Source organism: Esox lucius, chromosome 8 (genome assembly GCF_011004845.1).
Source record: "Esox lucius isolate fEsoLuc1 chromosome 8, fEsoLuc1.pri, whole genome shotgun sequence".
Lineage (NCBI taxonomy): Eukaryota > Metazoa > Chordata > Actinopteri > Esociformes > Esocidae > Esox > Esox lucius.
The window spans coordinates 33,574,593-33,598,439 of NC_047576.1; the positions used below are offsets into that span (position 1 = coordinate 33,574,593).

At 42.6% G+C, this 23,847-nt stretch overlaps 1 protein-coding gene across 7 annotated transcripts in view; it reads left to right on the forward strand.

Moving 5' to 3' along the window:
- arhgef18b (rho/rac guanine nucleotide exchange factor (GEF) 18b) overlaps positions 1-8,159 on the forward strand; it is an 87,983-nt gene extending 79,824 nt beyond the window's left edge. For 6 of the 7 annotated variants that reach the window (XM_034293743.1, XM_034293745.1, XM_034293744.1 and 3 more), the window contains 3 exons: positions 5,511-5,871; positions 6,305-6,442; positions 6,524-8,159. In XM_034293743.1, the coding sequence (XP_034149634.1) occupies positions 5,511-5,871; positions 6,305-6,442; positions 6,524-6,927 (903 nt within the window). In that variant the 3' untranslated portion in view covers positions 6,928-8,159. The remainder of the gene's footprint in view (positions 1-5,510; positions 5,872-6,304; positions 6,443-6,523) is intronic. The other variant, XM_034293746.1, reaches the window with a different exon arrangement.
- The last annotated feature ends 15,688 nt before the right edge of the window (positions 8,160-23,847 follow it).

Sequence of the window (23,847 nt, forward strand, 5' to 3'; positions counted from 1 at the left end):
CAACCACACACACGGCCTATGTGTTTGACTGCATGACTCACACTCAGGGCCGGTTCTATACATAAATGGTCGCTTAGGGCCCCCAACCACTAGTGAGCCCCTGAACTTTAGGGGAGGGGGGCCCCCAAAAGGCTAGAACCGGCACTGATCACGTTCTTGTCTGAACCATCGTAAATAAAACCATATTCACCATGTCTGGTCCCAGTATCCATGCCCTAACGACTGCCTGGCCCTCACCCGTTCTTCTCTACTGTGTAGAACTCTTCCCCCACACCCAGTACTGTGTTTCTGTGTCCTCTTAATCCAATCAGGGAATGTTTATTTCATGCCTGGTTGAGATGGAGCGTCTGTGTCCACGCTGCTGTAGTACGAACCGACCAGGTGTTGGTGCTCCTGCCGTTCCGATGCTCCTCTCCCAGCCTCAGTTTCTCACACCCCTCCCTCACCTCCCTGGCATTCAGCCTATATGAAATATCATCAGCCTCTGCTAGGGGCTTCCAACAATGGGTCTCTGTGCAGCAGAAGGGACTTTGGTCTGTTTGGGTTTCTATATCAGCCCTTACAAGCACGCGCACTGTTTACTGACAGGCAGTTATAGGGGAAACACTACGGCCCAGTCACTCTGGAAGCCACCCACATGGCCGGTCTCTGTTGCTGCTTAACACAATGCAGTCATGTCTTTCTCACTGACTGGCTGGAGAAAGTCATGTTTCACCCTGAACATTCTACAGACAGACAGCCTTAATATGATGTTTTCAATGCAAAGATCTGAATGGCTGAAAGGATTGTCTGTATCCCACCTTCTTACCCAGCTGACTGTCATTGGTTAGTTGAAATCACCCAAATCACTCAAAAAGGCTTTTGTTCCAGATGTGCTTTTTTCATTCTTCAAACAGCTCAGCACAATAATACTATCATAATCGTAATCCTTCCTGTGATATTTTGTATATTTTTTTATATTACCTAACCGTATAAAAATATTATCCCCCAATAAAAATTTTTTACTGAACTGGCCTTCCAAAAATATGACATAACAGCAAAATAAAAGTCAAATATTTTATTTTGTGAACTCTAAGTGTCAGGATTTGTCCAGTCACACAGTTTGTCAAGAGGGCATAAAAACTCAATCAGATAATGTAGGAGATGTCCTCTCTGGCAGGCTATTCTGATCAAGCCCTTATATCTCCAGACATCTCCACTGTGTAATTTGTGATCTTGTTCTCTGGAATCACCTGGTTGTACCAGCAGTGGAACAAAACCAAAAGAATCAAACTCAACCCAAAGTAGGGATCGACTTCAATGGGCATTTATCCAGTCTTCCCTTCCTGTGCAAAACATTTTGCTTCAGTGTGCAACTAATGAATACATTTCCTGATGTCACTGGTGTCATGCAGGGCCTGAGGAGTGTCTTCAGTGTGTCACTGAGTGATGTTAGCGGTGGTGGTTTGATACCAAACAGTGCAGTGTTTTCCCTGTAGACATGACCCGAGTGACAGAATGAGCTCTGGTCTCTGAGCCAAGTTGATGTTCTCTTCATATTGTCACCGCACATTTAATCAAGACCTATCATTTCGGTTCATCTGCCGACCTTTAGCTTTAAATAGTTCTTAATGAACCTTGTCAGTTTCATGCTCTGATGTAAATTCATACTGTTGTGTCTGCAAGCTCCTCCATGCCTCACAAAGACCAAAAGGCTCTTATCTTAACCGATCACGTGCTATGACTGTACATCAGAAAGCTAGCTATCAACCACTGCAATGACAGCAGCCGGCTGGCTTGGGCCCACAGGCTGTTATTGGATAGATTGACAGTGTTACCTCTCCAGAAGGAATGCATTCATTCCAGTACAGTTGCAGGACTGTATGCTTTGAGTGAAAGATGCAAAAACCTTGGGTCTGAACTCTGCAGTGAAAGCTGCACCAAACCGTGGTCTTAAAAGCACAGCAGCGAAGTTAGGAGCGTAATACTTTACTCTGAGAAGAGGAATAACATCTAGGTTAAAACACTCATATCTGAGAACCTGGGAGGGTGATGGGTATTCATGCACTCTAACTTAGACGCCTTAATGCAGTTTTTTTTATGGAAGTGGGCTGTTGCGCGAAGCCATAACTTTTTATCACTCAGAACCCAGAAGCTCATCATGTATTCTCTACCAAAGTGGTACAGCAGCGGGTTTTCAGTATGATCGCCGGCTCTGGTCACAGAGGGTAGTGCACAGTGAGTTGGTCATTGTTGTAAGCAATGTTATTACATGTCCTCATGTCTGATGTCAGTAAGTCAACGGACTGTAACGTAAGCCTTTTGTTTGAGGTCATTTTCTTGTAATTGGTGTGATTTAATCCTGCCTCACCTCCTTACTTGTAACACATCGACTAGGTGATGACTGTTTTGCGATAATGACAGTTATGACACATTTCGAGATGGGTGATTCATACACTTTTGTAGTGAGGGAGCTGAGTCCACTCTTCCTACTATGGATAATGACTTGGAACGTGGAAAAACCCTTACATGAAGCGTATTATCACACTGTGGTCAGCTCCATGTCTTCCTACCGTCTGCCTCGGGCTGGGCGGGCGAGGGGGCGGGGCCGCTGTAAACGGAGACGGGATGAAAACAGCCACAACCCTAATTAGACGGCAGGCAGCAACACTCGTTGAAAAAAGCAGCTGAAACGAGGCCAGTAAAAAGTGTATGTACTGTCAGTCAAGTATTTGTGCTCAGTGCTTGAAAACCCTGTATTTACTGTGTGTTTACCAGGGGCAGCTTGGGGCGGAAACAATGGAACACCTGTGCATGGGGATGTGTGTGTTGAAAGAGAAATGGAGAAGCCAAGGAGGGGAGATTTAGAAAGCACTGGCCTACACAGAAGTCCACTGTGCATATCAGAGTTATTTCGACATGCCTTGGGGCACCTGGTGTTCAGGGTTGTTCTTTCACCAATGGACAGACATACACTTAGCCTAACACAGAGCCTAACACATACCGACTCATTGAAACTCTCACACACCCACACATTTCTTCTCACATCCTACTCTGACTGAAGTTGTCTGTACTCTTCCTAGCCCAACTGGTATATATTCTGACTGCATTTCGGGCTGTTTCATTTACTGTGTTTCTTTCCGGCTGCCACACATGCAATGCAAAACATTTTCTGGAGGCCCGCGGAAGTCAGTTTGGCTGGATTTTGTCAACAGTACTGCTGGTAGGAATGGGAGCCTACAGTTGTTAAGTGAATTGTTTGTTTTGATCCAATGAGACAACTTCTTCTCATGCACATTTTCACTTCAGGGGGTTTCTGGATGGCACACTGACTGCCTTTACAGCTGTGTCATTGCGGCCAGGGGTTTGAGCGAAGTCTTGGTCGCAGCGTAGTGTCAAAGTCGGAGCCACTCATGTGGTTGTCCTGATTGGTTCAGCATTATACCGGTTTGGTGGGATCAGGAGTCTTCTATAATTACCGCCAGTGTTTCCCTGCATGGAGCTTATTAGAATGTATAGATACGCCACTGCACCAAACTGCTGAGTAGTAAAATTGTGCGACTGAGACCAGATTAATTATTAATCCTAAATTCCAACTAGAATCGTGGCTGTGTTAGTCTTGGTTTTAAAGCAAAGGGTTTTTAGTATTCCAGGCACAGACATTTGCTTCGCCTTGCAGAATTCTGCTAGGAGCAAAACAAACCCTGTATACATGCGCTTGAACGCTCAGACCGCCAACCTCTTCACACGGCTCCCATGCTTATGCCGTCTCACAGGAGCTGCTAGCAGGGAGACAAGCTCATCTAATACAGCTAATATTGTAACATCTGGTGTCTGGAAACCAGGTCATCCCAAGTCTACATGCCTTTATTGGAAAGTGCTGCTTTTCTGTAAAGGTTTGAGGTCATGTGAGACTTTGTTTTACCTTAAATCAGATCTTGTTACCAATAATATTTAAGTGAAAAACAATGGATTATTTCCTGTAACAGTAAGTGCCTTGGTTCTGTATGTGGGCCCAATTAAGGGCTTTGTAATTTGGTTCATATCCAACCAATCACATTCCAAATTATGGCAACCTCTTTGCAAATACATTGATGACAGGGCAAGAAGAAACCTAGTCAGAGGAGGCTACCAAGAGGCCAACAGCAACCTTGAAGGAGCTGCATGAATTCCTGGCGGTGGCAGAATCATTTTATGTAGCTGTTTCCATTTAGGAAGGACAGGGGCTCCGCTCCGGGTAGAGGGACAATCATTATTCACAATATCTTCATGTTTAGGCACAAAGACTTTTCCTCTGGTTTGACAACTCAAATTCAAAAACAGCCTTTCTTAGCTTTCTTCCTCTACCTAATGAAAGCTTTCACAGATTTCCATTATTTCCTTTCTCGGGAGCCATGCTCTTTAGCCTACAGTCAATGATAAAACTGAATGTACATTAGAACTTCTATGAACAATTTCCAGTGTCGTATAGGCTGTAAGCTACATTAAAAGCCTAGTGATTGAAGCTGTTGTCTACTCAAGCCTTTACAATATGCTTTGCATATGGACATCTAAACATAAGTCTGCAATTGTTCAGCACCATGTAAGTCACCATGTAAAAAGGAAACTGTATTATCTTGATATAAAACATTTCCAACCCGCAATACAGCACTGCCATAATAAACGTGTGCGTTTTATTGGCATATCTACACTTTTATTGGAGCCCCGCCTCCTACCATATACTTCAGTCCACTTTCCACCAAGGTGATTATTAGTTTGACAATGCAGATAGTGTTCTGCTCTGAGCTGTGAGGTCATGAGAGAACTTGGTCCGCAGCTCCCTGTGTGCAGCTCTGCCAGGCTGCGGCAGTTCGGCGGCCACAGTGTGAGAGATGCACCTTTATTTGGAGAGGGATTGTGCTCTAAAAGAGTTTTAAGTCTTCTGTTGTTGCAGGATGAACATTGTCCCATGTTGGCCTCTCCCCCATCTCTCTCTGCCCCATTTCTCTCTCCTCATCTGTCTTACCGAGAACATAAAAGCCTGTTCCAGACTGTCTGCTCAGCAGAAGAGTAGCATGTGTTTCTGATTCATCCTTTATCCCATAAATACCCGGCTCTTTAAAGTATTGTGTTTCTTTAATGGCAGAGCTGTGCTGCATTTCCTCTGTGCCGAGCAAAGACGCCGCGCAACGTGCTGGGTTGGCCCTTTAGAAGCTTGGTTCAAAGAGACCTCACTAGTCATTTAAACACAACAGGCCGTGCTTCGCGTCTCTCGCTGCATACCCCATCTGCAGACTGCCATGCTCACACACGTACATCACAGACCCAGCTTGGTCTGAGCCATAGATACAATATACAAAAATCATAGAATTTACTCTAGTCTACGATAATGTAACTGCCTCAACATCTTGTGCTTACTGGAAGTCAGACATTTACACCCCAAGCTGAACTGATTTGAAACCACTTACACATGACTCAAAGCAGCTTCAAGTGCTCCTGCTGTCTATCAGTCTTATGACCAAACAGTCTCCTTTTCTGCCTTCCCATCCCAGGTGGTGCCCCTCTCCGGCAGTTTAAACGGAGATCTCCTGCTGAGCGGCGGAGCTATCGGCCCATGTCAGCCAGAACTTGCTCACACCCTGCCCCTGCCCCAGAAGGCCCCAGTGCGCCCCAGCCTCTCTGTGGCACCCGCAGACTATGCCGAGCGCCCCGACGTTCCGCAGCGGGGTCAGAGCGCCAACGCTGCGGTCCTGCCGGTGAAGAAGGAGGTGCCGCTCCACCTGTGCAGCACCACCAACCAGCAACACAAGCAGGTGGGCGTCCAGCAGCAGATTCCCACCAAGCTGGCGGCGCTGAGCTCCAAGAGCACCAGGAGTGGCAAGGGCAAAGCCTCGCATCGCACCGACAGCACGGGTAAGACTGGCTGTGATGACACCACGGCACACGAGCCAATCACACCGGCCATTAGGAGCAGGCACTTCAGAAAGTATTTAACCCTACATTAGACAAGACTTCCCACTGGGGTCATTGTTTTAGGCCCTAGTGAAGTCTATGCAGGCCAGGCCAGGCAAGAGGATCTCTAGTTCAGCACAACGGTTCTAGGCTGAGGATGCCGTCTCCCTCCAGGCCCTGTGTCGCATTGCTGCGGACTAAGATGAACAGGCAGTAAAACACACCTTCTGTCCTTGTCCTCCCTCTGCCGCTCTGTCTCCCCCCTCTCCCGCACTCTCCTTCTTTCCCCTCTCTCCCCCTCTGCTGCTCTCTCCTTCTTTCCCCTCTCTCCCCCTCTGCTGCTATCTCCTTCTTTCCCCTCTCTCCCCCTCTGCTGCTCTCTCCTCTCTTCCAGCCTCAGTGGATATGAAGCAGATGCTGCCTATGAAGTTGTCAGGGAGAGAGGACGGCACTCTGAAAGCCAAGCGCTCAGTCAGTCCTCAACTGCATCTCCCCCATGCATTAGTCCACTCCCAGTCCCTGCACTTTACAGGTAATGTGCACGTGCACACGTACATGCCAACCTGTCTAAAACCAACTGACTAAATCTTGTCTTTCTTACCCACTGATTCAGTGAGCCATCCTGACAGTTGGCCAGAGAACCAGCCTTCCTCCACCTACTTGACCAGCCAACAGAAGTCCCCCAGCCAGGCTTCAAACCCCCTCCACAACCCGCCCCATGCTTCAAACCCCCTCCACAACCCGCCCCATGCTTCAAACCCCCTCCACAACCCGCCCCATGCTTCAAACCCCCTCCACAACCCGCCCCATGCTTCAAACACCCTCCACAACCCGCCCCATGCTTCAAACACCCTCCACAACCCGCCCCATGCTTCAAACACCCTCCACAACCCGCCCCATGTTTCAAACCCCCTCCTTACCCAAAACTCCAACGCCTCTACATCCCAATTCTCTGTTCAGGGATCCAGTCACAGGACCACCGAGGACCTGAACAAGGAAGACGTCATCTTTTTCTAAGTCCTCCTTCAGCCTCCCCTCTCAGCTAATGGGTTAGCATTACGAGCAGGGACCTCTGTCATCTCCTGTGATGTCAATGCCTGACAACTGAAACTGAGTTCTTCTGTTGCTACATATTGGGTACTTGCTTCAGTCTGAGACTGCTTCCATTCCTGTTGTTAAAAAATAACATATCTAACCTATCAGAGTATCAGTGAGGCATTTTAAAACACTGCTTTCCCTACCTACGTCGCCTCTTCTGGGGCAAGTCAGAATGTTAAGACTGTGTTTGCGTTCAAGAAACTGTTGGGCAGTCAGATCCAGATTAATTACGGAGAAGAAACAAACATCTGTGATCTTGGTGAAACGTTTGGCTGGAGCAGGCCATTGGTTAGCCAGGCTGGGAGCTCTAGGAACTGATCACAGTACCTGGCAAAAAAAACATTTCCTTTAAATGATGTCAAGATAGAATAGAACTGTGTTCATTCTCTTTTAGAAGAATCCATTTCATGGCTCCCTAAACACATTTTGATAACAGCTGATAGTTGTTTTTGATTGTTGGTTATGAAGAAAGATTACAGAGTAGTATGAACAGTTATTTTAAACATTAGAAGATTTGGTTCTGGACCAATCCAAAGACTTTCCGACAGAGAGGAGTAAGAGAGGCAAGAAAAAGGGCTGTGGGTGTTAGTGTGGAGCGGTAAGAGAAAGTCAATGAAGCAGTGTCTTGTGACATCTGTCCCTGAGAAACGATACGCACCTTCTGTAACTGGAGCCACAGGAGGCGATGAACTGATGATTCCATTGGTTGCTGGCCTGTTTGTTGACTCAGCCGGATGCTTTTAATTTGCACAGTGTAAATACTACTTTTAATAGGCAACCTCACCTATGATCCTGAACTGTGATTGTTGAACCACATGTGAAGTTCTGTCTGGGAAAGGTTAAATTCCATTTCATTATTTCTTTAATCAGTGTGTTCTTACTAGAAAAGACTACTAATCACTGGTGTTCTGTTGTCGTTGACATAGCCCCCTTTTGTGATGGTGTCAGAGGCTTTTCCAAACAATTCAATATAAAGAATCAGGACTTGATGATGATGATGATGCAGCCATTGCCATATTTCTGTTCTCCATACCAATCATACAAGTTCTTCTTTGGGTTACAGTGGCTTTTAAGTTCATTGTCTGGTTATTTGCACACTCAGTTCCTATAATATGTGTAAACATGGCTAATAAATAAAACAAATCCTGTTGTGTAGAGATGATGTGAAGTTAAAGCTGTGCAATTATATCTAGTGAGGCTGTTGCATTGGTCTAGTGGTCTTGTATCTATGTTATTTAGATCAGCCCCAACTACCACTTCATGCTGGGGTCAACAGAAGCCCTGGGGACCGTAAGGGTCGAGGGTATACTCCTGGAGGGAGGGAGGAGCTGCCTGGGTCCCTGTGGTTAGACCATCCTCACGGCCAGCCATCTTATCCTCTTCAGCACACCAACCATTTCAAACTAACAATATGTTCAGATTAGCTGTAGTGCATACACTGAATGATTTCATATCTTAATGTCATGTAAAGCTTTAAACCATTTAAGTTTTATAATATATGTATATTGAAGCCAGTGTCTTACAAATGTAAGAGGTACCAGTCGGTTTTGATAGATTGGTCAGTTGAAGTTTAACACGTTCATTTCGAAGTCAGACATTTGGTTTAGCGTGATGGCATCTGACATTTCATTAGCAGGAGGTCCTAAATCATAAGATGGTTTCCGGACATTTAGCATCCTGTCAGACAGTTTGAGGGCCTTGAGCAGAAGTCTATTTTGGGATATTTTTCCTAGTGAACTGTTAGAGGTAATTTAGTACCTCTGTCTGTATATTCTGTGCCTGTGTAGGTCTTCTGATGAACTTTGTCAGTCTAATGGGGCAAGGCATTCTCTGTCAGAAGGTGTAATGTGATTATTAGTTTCGGTCCAAATAAGTTTGTTACATGATCGCATTGATCACTAGTTAGTGTGAGCTTTCATGACTGATTGAAGTCTGATTCAAGTACTTTCTGCTGTTGTCCCTATGTTTCTTATGTATATATTGTACGTATATGTGTAACTTATCTTTTTGGTGCCATTCACATCGACAACACCTGAATTGACACCGGTATGGAGATGGGGAGTTTTGATGCTCTGTGTGAGCGATACATTATCTTAGCTACCAACGATGCCAAGATGTGTGCCTAGTTGGTACTCTGGCGATATTAAATTATTCAAAAAGAAAGTAATAAGACACAATTAAATTCTAGGGACACCCATTTCATTCCTCAATCTTGTTTCTTATTAATGATGAGGGCGAAGTTTGCTTTTATCTTATCATCTAACCAGTACACTAATGATGTTCGCCATTATTACAGCAACATAATGTAACAGTAGCTGGTGTCTCAGTCATCCACACATTTATTTCACCTGGTAAACCAAAGAGACATTGGATATTTTACTAATGCTTTCTGCTGTCATGTTCTAACCAATAAGGGTTACTGTTTGAGATGATGTGATGTGGAATCATTGCTTGCTTTTAAGATTCATCTAAGGTCCAGGTTTAAAGATTTGCGATGTCTGTCAGTGGTCTCAGAGCACTTTTACCATTCCTGAAGTCTTAAGTGTTTTCGTGCTGTATTGGACTGCTTGGATTTGGATCACTCTCGTCTTACTTCTAAAATGGAGCCTCTCATGCTGTGTGTGCGCAGTAGACCATGTTGGTAACCTTTAGGGGAATTCCTAGTGGAAGGTTATTTAGAAGTTTATTTCCTTGTATGTTTCTACAAATACAATGGTCTTTAATGTGTAAATAACCGAGATCATTTTGTGTACTGCCAATTTCACTAGTCACTTTGGATAGTAGCATACTTGAAGGAGAAATGATTGTTCAAAATAATAATAATAATGCATAATAATGTGATTCTGTTATTGGTGTCATTTTTATCTTCCGCTGGCTGTCCAATGAAGGCATTTGTAGCAGCACACTGCAAGGATGATTTTTGTACCATTGTATTTTATTCACTGCAAGATGTAGATACCTTTGGACTCCTGAAAATGTTGCCTTAGAGATCAAAATTTTAGTAATAAAAAATGTTTTAAGAAAATTTGGTGATTTGTTTATTTACACACCTCACCACACCCACCACAGTGTACCTAAAAGTCTAAGAATGTTTTGGGAAGCGGTCCAGTACAAACAGTTCCAGAGCTAAGCAAACTGTACACACCTCTGTTGGCACTGTCTGTTTGGACTTGGTAACTGGGTTGTGTTGTAGCAGACAAAGGGCTATTTATGGGTGTTGTCATTTTGTTGTTCAGTCCCTGCGGGACATTGGGGCATACAGTCCCTCAGTTATTTTGAGAGGGATAACTCTTTCTCCTCAGCTCTTGCTTCAGGAGGGTAACTGAATCTCTCACACTGTGAGTAGAGTTGTTTTAATCAGGAGTGCTTGTGATTTTGTTTTCAGGTGTTCACTGTAAAGCTAAGAACAGTAGATGACAGATCTTATATTAAATGTGAATCAGACCTTTCACATTATTTTTATTTTATTTATATATTTTAATACCTCATAGAATAGGCTATTCTGAAAGCTACTTTATTGTTCCACTTTTCTATCCTAAGATGAATGCACTTGGTCGCTATAGATATGAGCTCCTGCTAAATCACCAAAATGTAAACTATGGTACAAATACATAGTAATTTAAAGATAAGGTGTTAATCCCAGCTCTCAACTATTTTACGTCTAAATTTGCCAGTCTCCGTAGACCTCTCTTGGTTCCAATGTGACTTATTTTAAATCTAGGGATCCACCATTACTTATGCTTGGAGTACTATATTATTAATTGGTTGACTGTCTTTCAGGATCACCATTGGCCTGCAATGTTTAAGGCTAATTTAGAATGATTTCTACTACATTTTACAAGACCGTTTACTTGCCCATTTCCGGTATTGAATAAGTGATGTAATGAAATAAGTCTCTGTTGTTCTTATCTTACCCTGCTGCTCGATCTAAGAGGCCTGTGGATTTTTTTTTGTTGTTCCTAGGAAACAAAGGGAACTTTTTTAATGAGTAATTTTCTTACAATATGTATGTATTACATTTATTTCGATAAAATTGGTAATTGCTATCATGGATCTTGTTAACTATGGCAATGAAACAGTAAAACAAGAAGTGAATCATGTCGCTTCCTTGTCAGCAATCTTGTCCTGTATGGGTAAATATACTATGTACCCCCTCTCAGCATTTTCTATCTACCCTCCTCTCAGGTAATTTTCCATGTCATTGTGTTTTGTAATGACATGATCAAGGATAGTGTATTTCATTCACCCTTATACAGATAAGATAATGCATATTGGGGCTGAATTTCATGTAAAATTAAATGTTTAATACCATGGATATTGTTATGTTGGAAAGTCTAAAGAGAACTGGTGATGAGAAGTCTCCGGTACCCAGATTCTTCAGTGGGGCTGTACACAGCTTTTAAGTTGTGTTGGCACTAAAAAGAGGAAATAGAAAATAATTGCTGTTACAAAGAGAAGCATATTATGTCCATTCCTTCCAAGCCCTAGAGCAGGGGAGGGCAAACCTTTTGTCTTGAGGGCCACATCATCATATTGAAATTAAATGGAGGGCTACATTTATTTTGTAATTTGTTAATCATAAATGATTTGCAGGCCAGAAAATATAATTAAAACATTTATACAGTAGGTCCATAATGTCTCAATTTAAATTCAGCTTCAGATGTATGTGAATTGGGCAGGTGTTATGTTTTACTTCCCTTCAAAAATATTGCATTACCTATCGCGGGACTGATGGAATTGCCGGAATTGTCCCACGGGCCTTAATTTGCCCCACCCTGCCCTAGAGGCTTTAATGAAGAACTACAGTCAGCTTTATTTGTAGCAGACTGTAAACTGTCATGTGACTTACTCAAGTTTGTTCTCCAATTAACGTAAACTGTAATACTGCTCTATTGTATAAGAGGTCCAAGAGTACATACCACTCCTACAGGAATCAAGCAAGGCCTGTGGTTCTGGTGAATACATACATTGTTTAGAAACCTACTCACTTGATTGCTTATGTTGCAGAATAAATCGGAACAATGAGAATGAGAAACAGTTGTGCAATAGATACCAAATGACCATCAGAGCTACTGCAGGCCCAGAGTGAGCTTGAAAATCTAGCTTCAATATCCTACATTCATCTAACACAGTAATCTAATTAGCATTGGATGGTGTTACCATTTTTGGATAAACCTGTTTCTAGGCAGAAAAGATTTGTGGTGTTGTATGAGGAGTTTTGTCCTACCCATGCTTTACTCACTGGGTGCATGTTTTGGAAGTAGAATTGAGGAATACAATTTAATCATGTCTCACTGTGTGGGAGGTCTTAGAGGCAATTTAAAGAACCAGGATGAATTCCCCCACATTATTAAAAGGTGACTTGGCCAGTATCTTAAGCCAAACACCAAGGCTGCCAAAACAAATAGGTCTTCTGGCTGCAGGCTGAAAAAAAGCTTTTCTCAACTGTATCTGGGGATGTGGGCAATTTGAGCTGCTTATTTTAAACCCCCAGACAAAATGTTTGCACTAAACTTTATTTTCTCTTATAATTCTAACATTGTTAAAACCTAGGTGTTTTGAGTAATTATGTCTTTAAGTAATTAAGAAGTTTTTAAAATGTCCCCCGAGTCAACACTGATGCAAACGAGTTAGGTTTGGCAGAGAATCAGTGGGACACAAGATTCTACACGTGGTGCCTCTATCTTCAGATTACGTCACAATAGTTCATTGTAAACATTGCTATCTGTAGTGTGTTGCTTTGTGAGTGCTGCTGCATTATCTTCAGCTTTGAACATGGAGTAATGCAGTAAACCACTGGAGGGTCGACTTGGCCTTGTGCTTAGGGTCATTGTCCTGCTGGAAAGTCCAAGAGCGTCCCATGCGCAGCTTTTGTGCAGAAGAATGCAAATTGTCTGCCAGTATTTTCTGATAACATGCTGCATTCATCTTGCCGTCAATTTTCACAAGATTTCCCGTGCCTTTAGAGCTCACACACCCCCAAAACATCAGTGAGCCACCACCATGCTTCCCAGTGGGGATGGTAATCTGTTCACTATAGACCTTGTTGACCCCTCTCCAAACATAGCGCTTATGGTTGTGACCATAAAGCTCTATTCTGGTCTCGTCACTCCAAATTACAGTGTGCCAGAAGCTGTGAGGCGTGTAAAGGTATTGTCGGGCATATTGTAACCAGGCTTTTTTATGGTATTGGCGCAGTAAAGGCTTCTTTCTGGCAACTCGACCATGCAGCTCATTTTTGTATCGTCATATAGTATCATCATATTGTGCTGCTTGAAACAACCACACCACCTTTTTCCAGAGCAGCCTGTATTTCTCCTGAGGTTACCTGTGGGTTTTTCTTTGTATCTGAAATCTTTCTTGGTCTACCTGACCTTGACTTGGTATCAAGAGATTCCTGAATTTTCCACTTCTTAATAAGTGATTGAACAGTATTGACAGGCATTTGCAAGGTTTTGGATATCTTTTTATATCCTTTTCCATCTTTATAAAGATGTTACACAGGTCTTTTGACAGTTCTTTTCTGCTCCCCATGGCTCAGTATCTAGCCTGCTCAGGGCATCACTGGAAGTATTCCTGAGCCCATGTTGTGATTTCCATTACAGTATCATTAATGTATGTGATGCAGCGCCGTCTGAGGGCCCGAAGATCACGGGCATCCAGTATGGTTTTCCAGCCTTGACCCTTACGCACAGAGATTGTTCCAGATTCTCTGAAACTTTGGATGATATTATGCACTGTAGATGATAATAACTTCAAACTCTTTGCAATTGTTCTCTGAGAAACTTTCTGATATTGCTCCACTATTTTTCGACCACAGCATTGGGGGAATTGGTGATCCTCTGCCCATCTTGACTTCTGAGAGACACTGCCACTCTGAGAGGCTCTTTTTATGCCAATTGACATAATAAGTTGCAAATTGGTCTTCCAGCTGTTCCTTATCTGTACATTTAACTTTTCCGGCCTCTTATTGCTACCTGTCCCAACTTTTTTGGAATATGTAGCTCTCAGGAAATCCAAAATGAGCCAATATTTGGCATGACATTACAAAATGTCTCACTTTCAACATTCGATATGTTATCTATATTCTATTGTGAATTAAATATAAGTTTATGAGATTTGTAAATTATTTCATTCCTTTTTTACTCACAATTTTTACAGTGTCCCAACTTTTTTGGAATCGGGTTTGTATATTTTAGATCGGTTTTTCCACACAACCCTGTAATATCAGGCCACCACTATATTATATCTACTGTTACACCAACCAAGGACATTTATAATTAGAAATTATCAGACAAAACAAAGATGTCATGGAAATTAAATGTGTTAATCTAAGCATGGACCAAGACTCTGTAATACATTAGAAAGCACAAACATTTTTATCAAATCAAGTATGCAACAAGACTAGCTCCTTGGTACACAGACAATATCAGAGCCCTAAAGTAAGCCTCCAGAAAATTTTAACTGAAATGGCTTTCCACCAAATTCGAGGTATTTAGACTAGCTTGGAAAGGCAGTACAGTGGAATATCAAAAAGCATTCAAATCTGCTCAATCAGCCTAGTTTTCAAACCTGATTGAGGACAGCAAAAAAAATAAAAAATGCCAAGTTACCCAAAGTTATGTAGGCCTTCACTTCAGCAGTGATGAATTAATGAATGAATTAAACTTCGATCCAGATAAATTAAACAACTATCGGCCTAAATCGAAACTTCCATTCCTCTTAAACATTTTAGCAAAAGCTTTTCCCCAGCAACTCCCTTCCTGAAGACAAATACTATTTATGAAATGCACCAGTCTGGTTCATACTGATACTGCAATTGTGAAGGTGGTAAATGGCCTTTTAATTGCATTTGACAAAGGTTCTGCATCTGTTCTTGTGCTACCTTCCTGATCGCCCTCTTTTTGGAGAGATTGAAAACCAATATTGGTTGATGTAGACAAATATGGTCTGGGGAGACCTATCCTTGGAGGGCCGCACAGGCTAGCCAACGGTACCCTTACTGTTGTTAGGTACTAGGATGAAATCCTCATACGCATTGTCAGACATTACGCTGGTGCAGTGGGCCCTGGGTTCCTCCTGGTACAGGACAATGCCTGGCCTCATGTGGCCTTGGTGTGTACGCAGTTCCTGGATGACGAAGGCATTGATGGACACCATCCATCAATGCCTTCGTCATCCCAGTGTACCATCCGTCGTCTGATCGGATCGGAAGCATGCCGAGATGTTGTCAGGAGTGGATACAGGCACGAGGCTATACACACTACTGAGTCACATTATGAGTTGCCATGATAAAATTCACACAAGTTGGAACATCCTGTTATTTCAGTTGTTTACATTGATTTTTGGTGTGAGTTTGAATCCAGCCCTCACTCGGTTGGTGATTTTGGTTTCCATTGACTGTTGTTACGTCATTTTATTTTCAACAAATTACACAATGCACAATAAAGATTTGGATCTTTCATATATTTCCTTCATAGAGACCCATTGTGTGATTTAAGTGTTCCCTTAATGTTTTTGACCAGTGTATATATATTGTACTTCAAATAACAAATGTCATCCGGTTTCATTGTATTTCCGTGCATATGCTAAAACATACTGGAAAACAATGACTGGCTGCAGCCACAACCCTGTTCCAGAGGCCTCTTTTGCACATAACATTAGCTCATCTGTCAGTTAGAGCACAAGCCATTTCAAGAAAGCCAAACAGACTGCAAAGCAGGGCTCCAAATGGACAAACTGGAGCGTGAGTAACAGAATCTTGTTTTGGTCCAGCTGTAGCTGCTCTTTCTGAGTGGCAAGGGGAGCTAAACACAGAGCAGCCCCACAGGAGGCCTTGAGACACCAACCCACTCACTGAGTTAGTGCCCTGCCAGCCACAGCCAAAGGACCTCATGGCCACTGGCTGCAATGTAAACTGAATAACAACAGGAGGAAAGGGGACAGGGAGGGAGGGAAGTGAGCCGGCAGGAGCAGCACTCTGCGTGCGTGTTATTGTGTTGGGGGGGGGCGGTGGTGGACTATGAGCAGGTGGTCGCGCACAGTATGTGAAGTTGAATGACCACCGGTGGGGTGGCACATCAGACGAAAGCCCTGATCTCTCCCAGTCTCGTGCTGCCAAACACTCAGAGGGAGCGCAGCAGTCAAGCAGCAGCATAATGGCCTCCTGCCAACCCACTGGTCTATAAACAGCAGTGCTGGCAGCAGAGCTTGACTGGATAGGCTTGGACTACACACTCTGTTGTACATTTTCTTTAGGTAGCTGGTCTGTTGATAGCATTCTGCACCTTTTAAGTGGAAAGGATGCTACATTTCTGTAATTGAAACAGAGACAAAAAGACTTGTGTGCATACCATACAGAAAAAAAGCAGAACAGATTTTTTGAATTAATATTGTTGTTCATCATTAAGATTCAAAAGAACCCATACTTGATGGGATGATGTAACACAGTGGACCAGAAGACTTTGAGAAATGTAATCAGGTATGCAAGTTTAGAGTTAAATCAAAAATGTGAAATGGCAGGGGTGGCCAAGAAAATGTATGGGATATCTAGTCTCGAAACATGTTACAGAGCAGCCTCTTTACATCTACGGACAATGAAGGATGGTTGGTATTGTGCCTGAACTGAACTTTGATGACCTAATGGGTGGCAATGGCATGAAAGCACAGCAAGGTTGTCACTGACCAAACAGGTCTTGGAACCCTGGAAGTCAATACTATTTTATTATGATCTCCATTAGCATTGGAATGATAACAGCTAGTCTTCTGGTGTCTAACAAACAAAAAAAACATTATTTAAAAGACATAAAACAGATTGTATACTTTAAACCGAAGATCCCTTTACACTAACCTGCTCTTACAGCATTGCATATACAATTGAAAATTAGATAGTAAATTCTATTAGTGTTATTCTTTGCAATGCTGGACGTTCCTCTCCTCTGTTACTTCATCAAAACTAAAATAACAAGTGTGTTGGGCCATCAGTGGCACTGTTAAACTGCAGATTTCAGCATTAAGGAATATTGGCAGCACCTTATTTGTACATGGATCTTCTGCAAATATTACACATGACAAATGAGAGTGAGAGTCTCTGGAGTTCTATCACAGAAACAGTCCAGAATTCTAGCCACAGTGTAAATAAAAGAACACTGTGTTTAAATGAAGGTTCAGAAAAGTAATAGCTCTCCTCTTCCTCCATCTCCACTCTTCTTCCCTCCCCACTCTTCCTCCCCCTCTCCACCTCAGTGGGGGAGACTCATTTATTTCACAATTACCTCCCTCTTTTTTAATCATCCCCTCACCCCTTCCCTTGGTAATTCATCTGACAACCAATCAGATGAGAACTATTTTCTCTTTTCTACCCACAGCTCTCAGTGACAACTAGGACACACACACACAGCCATGAGAGGTTTGTTAACAATGTTGACAGCATGCAGCTGAGTCCTGAGTATCTCCATTTAATGTCTGCTCCTACATTAAGCTCTAGGCTCTGTTCTGAGTGAGGGAGGATGACACACTTGTACTGCAGAGAGAGACAGACGCAGACAGAATAAACACACTTGTGTCTCTGTTGTTTTATTCATCAGGGGGTGTCACTTCGCATTTGTGTTGGTTCAGAGCACAGCTGGCTGGCTTGGCTGGCTGGCTTTCCTAATTCTAATTGAGTGAATCTGGAGCTGCGACTGGGGACTGGGTGGCGGACAGCACTTCCCCTTTGAAGGCTTTTTGAAGGTCTGTGACTGTGATGTGCCCTGAGGGCCAAGGCAGTAGTCTTTCCTCTGAGTCTGTTCAGCCCAACTGGGAAATTGTCCTTGTTTTATTAATGAAACTCACTGAGTAAATGGCTCTCAAGAACAAAGGCTTTATTGTGGCTTTCTCAGGAATGGATGTTTTTTTTTTAGGATAAGTACAAAATATGCTTGGCTTGCCGGAAATGTCTGCTGTTTATAATAGTGGGATCCTCTCTTGTTCTCCATCACAGTCGCCAGTCAATAGCATAAAATCCATTATCACAATTTTTTATGATAACAATGCTGCCTTGAGGCTCAGCCCATGTCATGAGTAATTTTTTCAGCCTTTGTTGTCCCCCACAGTGTAATTGGCTTGTGCATTTAGAATCGATTTACAGCTGTATGGATGCCACACGTAACATCTCAGACATATCTGATGGCACTACAAACGACTGAAGTATTGAACTTTCGGGCCTCTGGAGTAGTGAACCTCCATGGCGTTAGGCTGGGTCATTGTGATGAGGTTTCTAATCTTGCTTGCGGTATTCTGACAGAGCCTGGGGGTCATGCAGAGGACAGTGCAGATGGGCTCTGCACAACCGGAGATGTTTGGAAGAATGTCAGTCGGGGTTGCCTTGTATCGTCATGCTCTGTCGACTATGTATAGTGGGCCTGTGAGCTCAATTGTGGTTGTTGGCAGGAGAATGCACTCTCCCCTTTGTTCTGTCTCCAGTAGGTTCTGGAAAATACTTCCTGGTTGAGCGAGCAATACTGTGTGTTTCATCTCTAGACATTTGCTCCAAGTAGGTCTTAATTGAGTTTGCAGAGTTTTGGGGGGTAGTTATTGTGCTGAAAGTGTTATTTTTGTCAGTTAGTTGATTTCCCAAAGGTACAACATGATAACTCAATCAGTTTTTATTTACCAGCTTTTATTATTCCACTGAGTTTGACCAGATCCACTACACCCATTGTTAAAATGCACCACCAGACCATGACAGAGCAGCCACCTTGCTATACAGAAAGCTGCAGACAGGCATCAATGTTTTTCTCAGAATCTCTGCATCTGACCCACTGGCATTCATTTGAACCCAAAGAAATTATAATTTGGACTAATTGGCCCTCATTCATGAAACCTCAGAAAAGATCTTAGATTCATGCTTTGGAAGAGATGTACGTTCATTTCGTGTAATTTAAAAGGTCATTTTTGGATCACTAGGAAACTCACACCTTGCTGAAATGATCCAGCCATACATACCTACATGTAACCTACGATCACAAGATGCAGGCCTTTTAATTGTACCTAGAATCTCTAAACAAACAGCCGGCGGCAGGGCCTTTTCTCATAGAGCTCCACTACTGTGGAATGATTTGCCAATTAAGGTTAGAAATGCAAACTCAGTGCAAACGTTCAAGTGTCTACTAAAAACGAATCTCTACAGTACGGTTTATGATTAGGTGTAGCCTGGCCCGGGGGCGTGAAGGTGACCAGAAGGCTTGATACTGTCCACCCTTGCTGTCTTGCCAGATGGGCTCTTGTCGCCACTGGGATGCCCTCCCTCCAATGCCTCTCCAGGGCGGAGTCACTGGCTTATTGTTGTCTCTCTGTTGCGCACTTGCCCAATTGGGCTGTACTCTGCTGGCAATACTCGGCCCTCATTCAGGGTGGTTGCAGTTGGTGGGTGTCCCTTTGGTTGATGCCTGGCAATGTGGGTGGATTGATTTCCTGCCTGTTGGGCCCTGTCCAGGGCCTCCTCCAGATAGGGCCACAGTGTCGCCGGACCCCCCGTCTCAGTCCCAAGGTCTTACACTGCTATATTATTGAGCTGGGGGAGTAGGGTCAGTTCTCCTTCTCCACTAATTTCTCTTTCTCCACTATAAATCGTTGTTGATATGAGGAATGCATTTTCTGAATTTTCCCAGTCTCCTCCCATTTTGAACTTAGGAGGGCATGAGGTCCTGGCCCATATCTGCGGATTACCTGGCTTGGGGGACCCGTTGCTGTCCCTGTCCAGAGTCCTCCTGGTTGTGTTGCAGATCGAGACGATGCCTGACGATTTCAGCTGTCACTGTGCTGACACCTCGTCCTCCCCTGTGTTGTCCCTGTCCTTGTCCATCTGGTCATGCTTCCGACCTGGACTAAGTTTAAATAGACTCTAGACTCAGCCCAAATGCATTTATTAATTATTACAATTGTAATCTTAATATGTTCACCTGGCACAGCCAGAAGAGGACTGGTCACTCCTCTGAGCCTCGGTCCTCTCTAGGTTTCTTCCTAAATTTTGGCATTCTTAGGGTGTTTTCCACTGATATTCAACACTACTGTTGTTTGCTCCTTGGGGTTTAAGGCCGGGTGTTTTGTAAAAGCACTTTGTGACAACTGCTGATGTAAAAAGGGCTTTATAAATACATTTTATTGACATGCACATTACACATTCAAAGCATAAACAATACACTGGTCAACTATATTCAAAACAGTGCTGTCCTTTGTACTTTTAATTTTCTCATACAGGCCTCTGTGAAAAAGTGCAGTAAATCTACTCACAGTTCAAGTAACACAAAATGTGATTATTTGTTGATATTGCAGGTGTTTACAACAACACACAAAGAAAAGGAGAATTACAGTACAGTCATTTAAGGGATCACACCTTCTATTAGAGTCAGGACACATCACCTCATCCACATCACCTCATCCACATCACCTCATCCACATCACAAGCCATGTCCTCCCTGTCCAGGCAACAGGGAAAATATTGCCTTGCATGTCGTGTCCAACCCTGGATTGACCCCACCTCAGTGTCTTCGCATGCCTCGTCCATTGCTTGCAGACGAGACAGGAGGACATGTAATTGGTGGTCATATACTTTCCAACGCCAAGCTGAAAATAATTTTTGAGTAAAGGGGAATAAGGGGCAGGTATAAAACTGTGAAAGGATGGTAGTTGGTGAACCATTTCCTGACCAGAACATCCCGGTGGAAACAACAGACCTGGGCTGCTCTGGTCTGTCCTGTGTAACTGCAGTGTGTAATGCATACAGGAAGGTTAGTATGACTGATTGGTGTTCAGTTACAGTACAAATTTTGTAATATGTGTGTGTGGGTGTTGCCAATTTCAAGTCTGTTTTGCTTATTGAATGGAAGTGTTTTCCCAATGACAGCAACAGGGTTTCATTATTGAAGAAAGTGTGTAATGTACAAAACTGTGTAGTGTTTTTCTCAATGTGTGTTGCAGAATTGATTACCAAGGGCAAAATTTGAAAATGTGTTCATACCTTTGGTCTCTGTGTTTAAGACAAGCTTGCAAAAGGTAGGGTTTTCATGCTTTGGTCTGAGCATTCACTTGTATTGTGTTAGCAATCAGGAAAAACTGTAATGTAAAGGTAGTGATACATTGGTTTGTATGTGCTATATTCCTTGTCATCTTATTTTATATGACCTATATCATTGTGGTTGTTGTTACTGAGGCTGTTATGATGTCGTTTTTTGTGATGATGGTGAATGTTCTTATTGCCAATTAAGTATTATCAGATTTTTTGACGTTGGTTTGTTCATAAGGATACGACAAAGACAATATTGTTAAATACCAACTCTGTCGGTGTACAATCATTTTAAGATCAAATCTGATCATACGTACATTTAATGAATGAGGGCCATTGTACCATAACACTTTCTTCCACTGCTTGTCCACACTTCATTTACATAATGCAGTCTCTTCTGCTTGTTGTCTTTTGCAAGAATGGTTTGTCTGATGCAACACACTCAAGGTCACTCAAGGAAATTACCTTTAAACCTTTAAGTACCATTAATCAGTTACAGACAGCTTTTTGGGCCTTCCATTGCATGTCCTTTTCTTCACATTTCTATGGCATTTTTTCTAACTCTATCCCAGATTTTATTACTTTTCATTACATTAACGTTTATTCTAATACATGTGGCCCTTTACATTTTGAAGTGCGTAATATATTTAATATATGAATATTAGTGAATATCAGCTTGCACTGATGTTTATATGCTTGTTATATATAATAACAAAAACGTCCTATATAAAAAATTAAGCATTTCATCAAATAAAATATTTATGTATACATATGACATTCTCCTCTGTGTAAGACTCAATCCAGTATCCCAGCTATACTGATACAGATTTTTGATACCTTAATTAGTTAAAGAATCATTTGGAATACGAGTGAATAAACATCTGCTCAGTTACAGGACCCACTTTGGTTAGAATATATCTTGGTTAGGATTTCCTTGGGGATTACATTTATAAAGTTACACCCCTCAATATTTGACTTTCCAGTTCATGAACACACTTAAAACAAACATTCATTTATATAGAAACCTCTATCTCATTGCTGGGAAAAAGCAATACTGTGAATATGGTCTTTCTCACATAACCACTTTACCAATTCCAGAATAAACCCCATATGTGTCATCTTTCTGTTTTAGAATGGAGTATGAAGACTGCCATCCCTATTCATACAGTGCATGTTTATGTCTCCTATCTACCCTGTAAAGTGACTTCATCATAGTCATAATCCCATCATATGGCACATGGATGCAAATCAAGCCACACTTCTACCTTAGATCACACACTGCGATTTCTGCTGCCAACAACAAGAAACCGTTTTGTTTTGTGCTTTTGGGGATCTATACCTGTAAGGGATTGTTTTCTACTGTAATCAACTACTATAACCTCCCTCAAAATTATTTCTGACATTAGTAACAGGTGTCATGCTTCAGAATGCTTTGTACTACAACCTGAAGTTTACCATTACCTTGATTAACCTGGTTAAACATAATCCTGTTTTATAATACTGACTGGAACGTTGAGGTGGGAGGTGGGGTAGACGTCCTGCCGAATGTACTGGTCACTCTGTTGGTGTACGTACTTATATACCAAACGCAAGGGTGAATTTGCAAGGGAAATATTTCAGCAGCCCTCTGAGGGTGAGGCTCTTATTGTGGGCGGTATGAGGAATGTAAAGCCGGAGGGAAACGAGCAATATAACCAGGATATCTGTTTTCTGGACTGACTGACAGTAATTGGTTTGAGGTGTGGTCTGTGTTTTAAAGCAAAGCCAGCAAGCTACACCCAAACCTGTGCCCATTATAGTGGAGAGCCAGCTTCATCAAAGGCTTGAACCGACACAAAAACTCACTGTCAGAATATCTGTCAGCAGGGCTCTGCTTAGCTCAGGCTATCGTTGTTCTCCCACCCGCTCTCTCCTCTCTTCTCCCTCTTTCTTCTCTCTCCTCTTTCTTCTCTCTCCTCTCTTCTTCCTCCCTTCTTCCTCTCTTCTCCCTCTTTCTTCTCTCTCCTCCCACTCTTCTCTTTACTGGGTAATTGCTCCATTGTGTAAACAGCGATTACTACTGCCCAAACGTTGTGTTGCCTAAAAGCTCCTTCCTGTTCCAACTCTTGTACAACACCCCTCCTGCTCCTCTGTTCAAAGCCAAGGTTCTCGCGTGCACAAATTTTAAAATAGAAACCCCTCTAATTCCTCTGGCTTAAAATAGAAGCCATTTGAACAATCCTGGAGAAGCAACAGGAAGACAATTTTCTTTTTGTGTGTTTCTTATATAGATAAATTACATTTTGTTCTCTTCTGAGTCAAGCTTGAATGACAATTTGAACAGTGAGAGAAACATTAGTTAGGCATGCAGGTTGTTTGGAGAGAGAGAAGCTGTGTTCCCAGATTAACTTTCCGTCATATCTGTCTTTTAAATTATGAAATATGATTGTGGACATATATTTGGGTTAGAAATGGTACAATATACATTATATGGCTAAAAGCATATGGACACCCCTACACATTTTTGAGTTCAGGTGTTTCAGCCATACCCATTGCTCACAGGTGCATAAAATCCAAAACATAGCAATGAAATGTCCATAGACAAACATTGGCAGCACAAAGGGGTGTACTGAAGAGCTCAGTGACTTGGCACTGACGTGGCACTGTCATAGGATGCCACCTTTGCCACAAGTCAGTTTGTGAAATTTCTGCCCTACTAGATCTGGCCCGGTCAACTTTAAGTGCTATACTTGCAAAGTGGAAGCATCTAGGAGAAACAACAACCCAGCCACAAAGTGGTAGACCAAGAAAACTCA